Here is a 12,292-nt window from a genome sequence, read left to right as displayed (position 1 = left end):
TCTTTCACATTGTCTCTATCCATCTTCTTTCTCCCATGCTTATTTTTATTAGCTTTTTCTTGCTTGTTCTTACTAAGATGGGAGCTTATGGTGCCACTGTAAAGAGGGTGAGAAGAGAAAATAAAAAGTGTGCTGAACATGGCGAGAGGAGAGGAGGAGGGTTGGAGTAGGAAAGAGCAGGTTGATTTAGAGTAAGTGGGCAGATGAGGTAGCAGCGGATGAGAGAGAGAGTGCAAAAGTCTGCTGTAGCATAATCCCTCACCTTTCAGGACTGGCAGGTAGATCTCATGGAAACAATAGCTTTTAAGATGTTTATTCAAAATCCACCTCTTAAAGCAGCTATCCCAGGTGGCTCTAATGATAGGCATCCCTAGACATGGGTGTTGCTTAGCGAAACGCGTGACTTTAGATATAAAACCACTCTCTTGGCCGCAAGCTATCCAGATCAAAAAACATGGCATGCACTTTTCTTTCCATTTCGTAAAAGTCCTTTTGCATATCTAATTCAAATCACTGTTAACACTAAATGTGTTTGGAAATAGAAGGAATTAGAATGTATAACTATTGCATAAAGAATGCAACATATGTATCCATTAACATTGCTCCCTAGAGCATTTGAAACACTTCCAAATATAAAAATGTAAAAAACCTAATAATACCAGATAACAAAGACTTGTATACCAAAAGTCTAACAGGGATGATATACAATGAACTGCAGCAGTGGAGAAGTTGTACCTTATAGTTTTGTTTCATGATTAATTGTGTGGTCTGAGCTGGGAAAGGAAGAGGGGTCAGTGCAGATGAAGGGGTAAGGGAATCACACGAATGACCATCTACATAGAAAAGAGAGAATGAGAGAGCGAAGGGAACTATGGAAACAGAAAAAATAGAGGGGGCAGGAAAGAAGCAAAGAATGCTTTGTAAAAAGCACAGGGAAACTGAGACAAGGGGAAACGGAAACAAGAGAAAACAGATACATCTCAGTGAAGTGAAACTAGGGAAATATATAAGTGATTCCAAAGAGAGAGATGAGCGAGTAACAGGACGTTCCATTGAAAAGAGATGAGAGAAAGAGAAAAGAGAGTTCATGGAAAGAGAAAGGAGGGCAGGGTAAGCCCAAAGAAATAGAAAGAAACAGGTGAGTCATGAGAAAAGAGATCATGAAACAAGAGAGCATAGTTTAGGGGAAAGAGAGAGAACGAGGGCATAAAATAAGAGTCCCTGAAACTAGAGAACGTTGAACAGTGCAAAAGAGAACGATAGAGTCAGACGTATAGGGAAGAGGAAACAACACTCGAGAGAGATCCAGAGAAACGGAGAAGAGAAAATATGTGAGACAAGAAAAAGACAATTGATTAAAAAAATACAGAAGAATACAGAACCGCCTGGGTAAAAATGAGAAGGGGGGAATACGAGAGAGGGTCACTGATTAGCGAGCAAATAACAAGTGTGTGTGAAAAAGGAAGCTTGGTTGAGCCATGGCCTTGGTGTTAATTGTTTTCCTCGTGTATGCCTCGTCTTTGCTCTTCCCCGCAGACTGCCGCCTGGTCCGTGCACGGCGTCCGGTCCCCCTGCTGCGTCACGCGGCAGACAGACAGACACCTGTCGTCATGGCCAAAGCCCCTGTAATCCGCGTGTTTATCTCTTCCCTCCCCCTCCCGGCAGGTCGTCTGAGCCTCCGCCGGAGCTGGCCCTGAGCGCCCGCCATGAACAGGCCAAGCAGCTGCTGCAGAGAGCGCGCATGAAGGCCCGGACCAGCCCGCTGCGTGCCAGCCACCACCTGCTGCCACCCCCGCCGGCCGGGGCCGCCGCCCACGGGACAGCTGCATGGTAAGAGCGCACTCGAACGAGGGGGCGGACGGGGAACCTAGAACCCACCCGGAACCTTTCATCATGGCAGCTCCAACTCACTGCACAAAGCAGGGCCTACGGGCGTCACCCCGACCCTCGAGGGGCAGAGCGAGGTGGGGGGCGCAGGCAGGACTCTTAAGAGAGATGAAAAAATGGGGGGTCTCCAAAGGGGGTGTGGCCTATGTAATAAAGGGCCTGGCTTGAATATGTAAACAACATTACTGAGGCCTGTGGACGGGGTAGTGGTCTTACGTCTCTCAATGACTCCTGTTACGTTCATTCTTTGTTAGACATGTTCGACCCTTTTCTCGCCACATTGCTTCCATATGCATATTTGACACCTTAACTCTTTCCTCTTCCGCAACCACTTTTCCCTCTCACCTGAATGCACTGCCTTGCATCCCCATCACTTCATCACATACAATGCACGCATTCACCTGTAAGCACTGCATTTTCTTTTACTTTCACCTTGTCAATATTTTGACAACTGTGTACCTCCTTCGCATACATCTGCACAAACACCTGGAATTAGTGACCGTTGCTCTGTGAGAGGCCAATGATCGGATGACCGTGTATTCTAAACTCCTTTTTGATCCACGGACAGGCACTGTGAGAAACTCGTACTGCATTCAGACCAAACACCAGAGCTCTCAAGATGGCCCCTTGTTAACACCTGAAGACGACTCGGTTCCAAAAATGCATTATACAAGAGCAATATGTTACACGAAAAAGTACAGAAACACAATGTTCTGGAAATAGTTTACATAATCTTGCATCCCCAAAGAGTGTTAAACATGTGAAATATAAACGGGAACTAAATTGTACACATAGATTGCAGTGAATGTTAAAAAAACGTTATTGCTCAGAAATGGATTAGTGTTATTTGCCTGTTAAGTTAAGGACATGAATATAGGGTCTAATAGGGGCCCTTTTCAATGTCCATTTTAAATAACTTCCTGGTCTGAGACCTGAAATAACCGGCCCACTTAAAGCCTTTGGAGCAGGGGTAGGACTCTGTCTGGACCATGCCGCAGAAACATTTTGAAAAGATGGGACCAAACATTGCATTTTCACGGTACTGATTAACCGCATCGTTGCGGCGCATTTTCCCCTGCTGCGCTGAGTTTTTTAAAAACCCATTATTCATGACGAGCTGGGCTCGTCATGAGCGTGCTGGGAGGCTACCTCATGACGAGCCCAGCTCGTCATGAGCGTCGAAGGGGTTATAGTAGTACAGGCACATTGTGGCAGGCCATCAGGGAGACCCCCACCTCCTCTTCAGTTCTGGCTTACCAAATAGGCAAATTAGGCACCGGCCTATGGGCCCCACGGGTCAAAATATTATGGATTTGATCTTGAAAGAAAATTACAATCAAGCTTTCTTAAATTGTTACCAAAAGATAGAAAAATATGAATCAGCCCAAAGAAACGAAAACTTTACACTAAAGACTCTATAGAGAAAATGCTGTATTGATGTAATGTACCCATTAACAACTTAAAGTACATAAAACAGAGCCATCAGATTCACATAACAGTTTGTCTTTTAAAAGCTCATCTTCTGGAAACTGTCAGTTAGTAAAAAAAATCCGGTACAAACTACGTGTGTGTACTGTCAGTTGTGAGTGTTGGTTAGTAAAATTAACAAGCATTGGAAATGCACTAGGTCTCGCATTAGAAAAGTTGGAGCTATTGGTTTTGTAAATGACAATTTTTTTTATGTGTTGGCCTTGAAAATAGCAAAATTAATAGCTTTGTCATTTACAATGCCAATACTTTTAACTTTTTCAAATGTGACACCTATAGCATTTGTAATGCAACATGTTTTGTATGTACGTGACTTACATGTATTCATATAACAAATACAAATGGCTTTTAATTTTTTTAAATAATTAATACTTAAATAAAAGTTCTTGTAATTTATAATAGCAATAGCTTAAATTATTGTAAATAACGTTTGTGAAGAATATGTTCAGTGTATTTTATTGTGACGAAAATGCAAGAACAGAGGTCAAATATTAATTGATTTTACAAATAACAATGGCTTTTAATTTTTTTCGAATAATTAATACTTAAATGAAAGTTATTGTAATTTATAAAGGCACTAGCTTAAAGTAAATCCACAAAAAACAAGCATTGGGGTTTATTAGTCAAACAAAGATGCAAGCACAGTGTGAGGGGGCAACGCAGGGGGCAGGATTACAAACGCCACGGGAGAGGGGAGCAATTGTAGTGCGGCGGAAGCATCAAAGGGCTGGGAATGCGTGGGTGGAAGGGGCACAACACGGTGACATGGAGCAAGCTGGCACTGCGCGCGTTCAAGCTTGCAGCCAGGGAAAACGGGGGTAGCAGTTTGAAAAGCCCTGTACAAAATGTCGATTGCTGTGGGGAGGGGGGAGGAGAAATGCGACACGGACTCTAAAGCAAGCAAGCAAAGAAGGAAAATGGGGCGTGCGTTCCCCGGCTTGGAAGCAAAAACAGCAATAATTGGGGTGAAAGGAAACCCTCAGAATTCGCTGCATCCGCACTTTGCTGACTACGCCAGTACGCCCCTTACACCTCATGAAATCCTTTTTATATCGGCCCGACGACATAAATACTTGAATGGCATGTAAAAGATGGGCCACTTAAGATATCTAACCACGTAAAAAAAACTTAAATCTGCTATGCCTCCTAAATGTGTTCCACAGAGCTCCCGCGTCGCCGACTCCCGTGCGCCCCATTCTGCTAATATTTCTGCGTCAGACACAACACGCGGTTCTTCCTGAAAGGGTGCCACCGCTCTGAAACAACAAGGAATGAAACAGGGTCCTGGTCTGCTGTTTGAAATGTACAATGAAGCAATTATCTAGGTTCAATACGTCCCCAAGACTACGTTCCCGAGGCACTATGGAGAGCATATCTTGCTACGTCAGTCTGCAAGACAGGTACAATACCGTGAAAGAATATATTTTGTACTTTAAAACAGGTTAGAAGGCCGTGACGGATGGAGTGGTATTGGTATAGTACGTAACTCAACAAATCATGAACTTAAGGCCAAGGAAGATAAGTAGTAAATTAATGTTGATAAAATGTATTTGTACTCGGTGGTAGATAAAGGGTTAAAACTTGAAGGAAGGTGTGAGGGTTTGAAGCGGAAAATAAAGTCGGTGAAGGCTTAGAGAAGAATAAGGATCGGGGTTTATGGATGTTAGTAAATAAGGCGAGTGCAAAAAAGCTCAACATGCACGGGTCAAGATCAAAATCACAAAGGAAAAAAAAAAGGTGAGCGCGGTGAGGTAGAAAAGTGGGAGTGTGAAACTGCATGTACTGACAGGAACAGAACATGCGAAGTTGATGTTTCTTAACATTAAAGAATGCGCTGGAGCAAGAGAGAAAACACAGAACTGCGAAATGCATGCACTCGCACACAGAGCTTTTACAAAGAGATGGAAAATGGGCAGACACTTGTGGAAGGATAAAGGAAACCAGTAAGAGGCATCGTAAACCGACTGTGCTTTAAATGAGCGGCAAACAGGAGATGGGCGAGCTAAAACAAATAAAATAAAACGAGACACGGCCTGCCGGCCGTGAAAGTGAAAGGCCGGCCGGCCGTGAATAATTAGGGGAGGAGCAGCCAGGAGAGAGCAGGAGCGGAGGCGCCAAGCTGGGGAACAGATGGCTGGCGCTTTGATACTGTGCACGCGCATTTTAGGTCAATGCGCTTGCGCATTGACCTAAAAGCGCACGGGCACAGCATCAAATCGCCAGTCTAGTTAAAGTCTGTTTAAGCCCCTATAGTCTCGCTCCGCTCAATGCGCATGCGCATTGACAGGCGAGACCTAAAAATGCATTAAGAGATCATTTGTGAGGGGGTCCCCATAACTTTAGACTGCCTAGGGGCATCCACAGGGTTTAATATGGCACTGCTACTTTGTGCCCTAGTGGAAAAGCTGAATTCACCCGCAGGTGTGTGCCCTCTTGCTTCAAAGCAACTGGGAATACCTTTGCAAATTACAGAGGATGGGCATTCTACTTGCAAATCATGTGACTTTTAACATGGATCATTGGTACATCTAGAGTGAGGGGCCCACTCTACCCTTATTCTAATTTGTCTTATTTAGTTTGACTCCACAGGTTTTTAAAACACAAGGACCTTTACTTCGCCACGTACCAAAAGCAGCAACTGGTCTGTATTTCTTGGCAACCACAAGAAGAAAGAAATGTGCAAAACAGTGTTTAACTGCTCTTAAGTTAGCGTGCTGCTCATGGCACTCAAGAGAGAGATTTATACACTGCTCTGCTGTCCTTGTTTAAGAGCACCACATACTATGCACTGTACTTCTGACACAGGGCACAATCCTCTACCTATTTCTAAACAGACCACACACTGGGCCCAAGTCACAGAAGTACATTTACATATGTAGATTTACTCATGTGTAAATATACTCCTTCACCTAGGAGTAACTGTACACTTTTTTTTGCTATTCTTCGTTTCCAAATGTAAAGTTATTCCTAAGTATAACTTGGATGTCTCCATCCCGGAATTTCCAAGTGTAAAGTTACTACCCTGAACTTTTAACTCGTAGGAGGGGGACTCTGCAATTGGGTCAGAGATCTCCGTCTAGTAAAATATCAGGACATTTAATAAGGTTTAATAAACTTTAAAAACAAATATTAAGTATATACATATATTTGTTCATAAAATATTAATGTGAAATACTTGTATTTATTTTCAATCTAAAACGAATGCTATAAAAAGTACAGCACATGTGTGTTAAATAATTACATTTTTAAAACTTAGTTTAACAATAATATCCCTACAGAATAAGTTCGAAAATCCCAACTACATCAAAACATTTTTTTTATTTAAAAGGTGGGATTATAATTATTTTTAGCTGCAAAAAATTAGTTTACAAATATTTTATATTTTATTATAACTTTAATATTAAAGTACCTGTATTATTACATTTTATAATATAATTGTTGAATAATTAAATTAATATATATATATAATTTTAAAGTAAACAAAATATGTATTTTTTTAAAGTTATAGTTGAAATTGCTTTCTATATTTAAACATTTCCTGTGAGCTGTTATTTTAAGTCCCTGCCATCCTTATGTTGTATGGGAGTGTGCTGCAGTACCTGTACGTAGTCATGTTTGGAGATGACTTTACTAAAAGGCTGGGATGGAGTGCATTTACAACTTTTGGTACGTTCTTGGCTGTAGTAACTTTGTAAATGCAGTCTGTAAATAGCAAGGTGCTTAATGTTGTGTTTGTGTGTGTTTTGTATCTGCATGTCCTCCCCCTAAAACTCTCCTTTACTTTCCCAAGTGTCAGTATTCCCAATTCCAATCACATCCCCATCCCTCTTGAATTTACTACAGAAACATAGGTCTACGTGTGCGGATCTCTGCATAGAATGTATAAGTAAGGCGGCAAACTGTACTTAGGTTTGTGAATTGCATTTTATAGCATGTGAGTGGTGCTACTCTGTTGCTAATAAAAAGAACAGAAAGTGTAGTTTACGAATAGGCCTCCAGTAATTAAATGAATGTTCAACAATAATGTTGTAATGTGCTTCAGACAGGGAAATACAGCACACTACTTAATTCCCGGCAGAACCCAACAGGCTGCACTATTGCCACACTGTAGTCTTTGGGGAGCCACACAACCTGTCAAGAGACCAGAGCAGAGATCTCTCACATGACGCGAGGTAGCACAGATAAATCACTAACCTCAGAAGTGGACAGGGACATACAAACAAGACTGAATAACGCACATTGATTTACTTAAAGCAATGAAATATCCACCAAATAATTACACTTCATCACATTTTAAAAGGCACAGACAATCTAGAACAAATGCATTCCTGACTCATCACTGCATATTTCTTTGACTGTAAGCACTGGTACTCTCCAGGCAATTTATACTCGAAGGTCTCTCTGTGGCCCTTTCACTCCTTCACCACCACCACTAATAGGCCCTTCAGAGATAAGGCAACGCACCTGTATCCTGCCACCTGGGCTCCTTGAACTAGTACCCTCTCACTTAAGCCAATTCCCCTTCACTGCGTGCTGCACAAGACAAACTAATAAACGAAAGCCTCACTGACTAGCAAACTTTCAACAACTACCATCTTGTGCTAAAGTTTTCACACTTGTAGGTACCACCATTTCTCATGAACTACAAAGGCACCAAGCCCATCCCTCTGGCAATAGATTCATCTTAACACAATAGCTACATGTTCCACAGCCACATAGACAGCTGATAAACGTTTTGGCTCTTAAATTCTTACACACTGTACTCATCCCTGCCTGTGGTTAACATCTAAGTACATGGCAACCCTCTGTCATACTATTTTTTCCCTTCTTAAAATATAAAGAGCACAGTGCCATAGACCAACTTAAGACATTATGCCGCTCTTGTGTCACAACTACATCACACTCATTTTACACCCCACACCAGCTATCACTTGCTTATGCTTGTCCATTCTCTCCATAGGTGGAACTAAACAGATCTCAATCTGTTAAAGTAACCATGAAACAACCCTAAACATTCCTCAAGATGCCTGCACCCTCGCAGTATCGGATTGCAAAAAGGATCCCCTGCTACAGATCAGGTTCCTAGGACAGGGCACAACTTTACTTAGAAGCATAATCCCTGGCAACCTGTCTTTTCAAAAAAAGCAATCCACTCTCTCATCTACATATCACTATACAGCTCAGAAGGTTATGTTTTTATTACCATTTTATTCACATTTTCAATGTCATATATTCAGTTTCAAAATTCTTTATCAAGATATTCACATTGATATCATAACTCCAGGTTGTCTATCTTGGATATTTCTCAGTGCAGGTTTACTGAAAAGCACACACATTCAGTCTCTAAATACACTTAATTCTCTAAACATCCATACTTCATAACTAATACTTCCACAAAGCTTTTCATACATCCATATACTCACTCTATCTTTATCGTCATTGGGCTTGAGTGTGTTTCTTATTACATTTTTCATTTTAACAGTCTTGAATTCAATCAGTCAATCAATCAGGATTTGTAGAGCAGGGCTGCTTCACTGGTGAGGGTCTTGAGGCGCTGTGGGATCATGCCCGGTGAAAAGAAATTTAAAAAAAGATAAAAGAACTGATTATCAAGTACTGTAGTCACATATATTCAGGAGATCCATTGTCTCGTCAAGATTAATAAATATAGTAACAAAGATTAATATTAAGTTTGAAAGAAACTTTATTGAAAAGAAAGATTGCCTCAAATAAAAATACAAAATCAGTAATACGGAATGCAAGCAATCAATACAAAAAGGGGCAGAATAATACAATATAGAAAGGGGAAAGAGGAGAGGAGGAAAAGAAGAAGAAAGGAGAAAGAGAAAAAGAAAGAAAGGGAAGGGAAAAGATGGGGGAAAGAAAAAGTAAAGAACAAGTCATATGTGAAAAGCATCAGAGGCATAAAATATTAGAAGCAGGAAACATGGGAGGCTTCTACATAAATCGCTGTAAAATAAGAAGAAGGCAATCTGTTCGTAAAAAGGAAAAAGGCATAATAAGCATATCAAGGGGGTTTAGGAACTTCTTCATGGGAGGAGTATGTAAAGGGCGAGATTGAGCAGATATATCTAAAAAAGTAGTAACTGGTAACCACAGTAAATCACGTTTGATAGCAAGTTGAATGGGGTATACATGAGATCTGTCTAGTCTGTGATTGTAGCAAACAGCATACCACCAAGCCTGAAAAGAGACATTTGAAGTATTTTTCCAGGACTTAGTAATTTGTTGAAAGGCCACCGCTAGGAGAAGATCGATAATGGAGGTAGTGGAAAAGGAAATTTGGGAAGACCAAATGTCAGAGAGGCTACCCAGAAAAATAAGGGTGAGTGAGAATGGTGAGTGAGAATGGAAATTGTGTGGAGAAAATAGAATTAATTTGTTGCCATAGCTTGGTCCAAAAAACTTGAATGAGGGGACAAGTGAAGAGCATATGTTTAAGGTCGGCATGGGCATTGGGACAGGACCAACATGTAGAAGGAATAGAAGGGTTAATAGCATCCAGTTTAGAGGGAGTGACTAAAAGTCGGTTATAGATAAAAGTAATGTCTGGGTGGTATTAGCTGCTCTAGACGATTTCCTTAGTTTATTCCAAATGTTATGCCATACTGGGATAGAAAAAGAGGTGCCAAGATCATTTTCCCAATCTTGTTTTGGATTTGTCACCTAGAAGAGGAACATCCTGTAAGTGCTTATAAATTTGGGAAGCTGAAGGAGAGGACAGGAGAAAGGGAATCGTAAGCGAGGAAGGTGTAGGAGGAGCGGGGGAAGCGGCAAAAGAGGCATACCAAGACTGAACGGCAGCACGTAATAGGTTATATTTGAGGAGGAAGGAAGAAGGGAGAGAAAAGCAAGATTGGATAGATGAAAAGGGAAGACAAAGACCGTCTTGAAAAAGTTGATGGACCCAAAAAAGACCGAAAGAATACCAATCTTTCCAGAAAAATGTTTTATTTTTGATTTTGATAAGAGGGCTGTACCAAATGGAGGATTGCAGAAAGCAGGCTCTGTCATCAAGACCATTAACAAAGAGAGGAATAAAAAGTTTCCTGGAGTTTTTAAGAATAGGGAGGGACAACTTGGGAGGAATATGTGATAAAGAAATACATTCTTTAAAGGAAAAAGGATGGAAAAAGGAGGATTCAAGTGCAAACCACAATGGAAGAGAAGAGACATCTTCGATGGGATCCAGTAATAAAGGAGATGAGTGAGAGAGGAAAAAAGAAGAGTGATACAAAGAGAAATCTGGAAAATTAACACCACCTAAGAATTTAGGACATTTGAGTTTGGCAAAAGACAACCTCGCCTTTTTGTGCTGCCACAGGAATTTGGAAAGGATAGAATAAATGGATTTAAAACAAGACTTTGGAATATTAACAGGAAGATTTGAAAGGAAAAATAAAATTATCAGAACCAACATCATTTTAATGGAGTCTAACCTACCCCACCAGGATAAGAACAAAGGGTGCCATCTAGTAGTGGAGTCAGTTAAAGTTGTGAGCAGAGTCTCAATGTTTAAGGCAACCGTATCTTTAATAGAAGGAGTGAACCAGAGGCCCAAGTATTTTATTTTAGAAGGACTCCAAAGAAAGGAAGAGAGTAAAAAATCAGCATGAAAACAGAACTTATTAAGGGGAAGGATTTCACACTTATCAACGTTGAGTTTATAACCAGAAACAGTGGCACAGGAAGAGACCTCAGACAAGAAAGCCGGAATAGAAGTAAGAGGGTGAGAAATAAATAAAAGAATGTCGTCCGCGTAAGCAGAAAGCTTTAAGTGATTATCTCCATACGGAAAACCGGAAATATCAGGATTTAATCTAATCCGAGATAAAAATGGTTCCAAAGCTAAAATAAATAGAAGAGGAGAAAGGGGACAACCTTGACGGACACCTCTAAAAAGAGGGAAAGAAGAAGAGACAAGACCATTAGCAAAAATAAAAGACCTAGGAAAAGAATATAACAAAGAAATATAAGAAATTAATTTAGAGCCAAAACCAAACCAGGATAAAGTAGAAAGCATAAAAGACCAGTTGACCCTATCGAAAGCTTTCTCAGCATCTAAAGCGATAGCAGCCAAGGAGTGAGAGAAAGTAGGGGACTTTCTGAGAACATTAAAGAAAAGATGAGTATTATCTGAAAGATGGCGGCCTTTGATGAAACCACATTGCTCTCTGCCAATGAGTTGGGGAAGAATTTTATCGAGACGTAATGCTAAAATTTTTGCAAAGATCTTATAATCCAAATTAATCAAAGAGATGGGCCTATAATTTTTACATAAGGTGTGGTCCTTATTATCCTTGGGGAGAAGACAAATTAGGCCTTCCTGAAAAGAACCTTCCGATTTCTGAGAAGTAATAAAAAAGGAAAATAATCGGTGAAGTTTAGGGACAAGAAAAGAGGAAAAATGGGAATAAAATTAAATCGAGAAAGCATCTGGGCCTGGGGCCTTGCCTTTCTTAAGAACACAAATGGCCTCCAAAATGTCTGTGGGAAGAATGTCTTTATCTAGAGATGAAAAGTCAACATCCGATACTGGGGAGGGAGGGATGGAGGAGAGGTAAGTATCGATGTCCGAGGAGGAGGGAGGAGATTCTGGGGTATAGAGAGTCTGGTAAAAATGAGTGAATTCTTCCAAAATATCTTCATCTTTGTGGAGACTGACATTGGAAGAAGAAACAATCAAATCAATTTCCGTCCGCTCTTTTCTGACTTTAAGGTAATTAGCAAGAACATTTCCAGCTTTATTTTGTGAGGAGTAGAACTTAGCACTAGATTTAAGTAAGATCAAATTGGCAGAGTCGGTAGATAATTTATTAAAGGAAAGTTTGGCATTAATAAGCTGAGTAAGGATAGAAGGGGATTTGGAAGAAAAATAAGAATGTTCAAGATGTTT

General features: G+C 40.6%; 1 protein-coding gene across 1 annotated transcript in view; it reads left to right on the top strand.

The window, feature by feature from the left end:
* KIAA1614 (KIAA1614 ortholog) overlaps nucleotides 1–12,292 on the top strand; it is a 377,026-nt gene that overhangs the window by 264,913 nt on the left and 99,821 nt on the right. Inside the window, exon 4 of the mRNA XM_078643502.1 lies at nucleotides 1,666–1,830. Coding sequence (XP_078499628.1) covers nucleotides 1,666–1,830 — 165 coding nt within the window. The remainder of the gene's footprint in view (nucleotides 1–1,665; nucleotides 1,831–12,292) is intronic.

This window comes from Lissotriton helveticus, chromosome 1_1 (assembly GCF_964261635.1).
Source record: "Lissotriton helveticus chromosome 1_1, aLisHel1.1, whole genome shotgun sequence".
Classification (NCBI taxonomy): Eukaryota; Metazoa; Chordata; class Amphibia; order Caudata; family Salamandridae; genus Lissotriton; species Lissotriton helveticus.
This window is presented reverse-complemented; position numbering and strand designations above follow the sequence as displayed.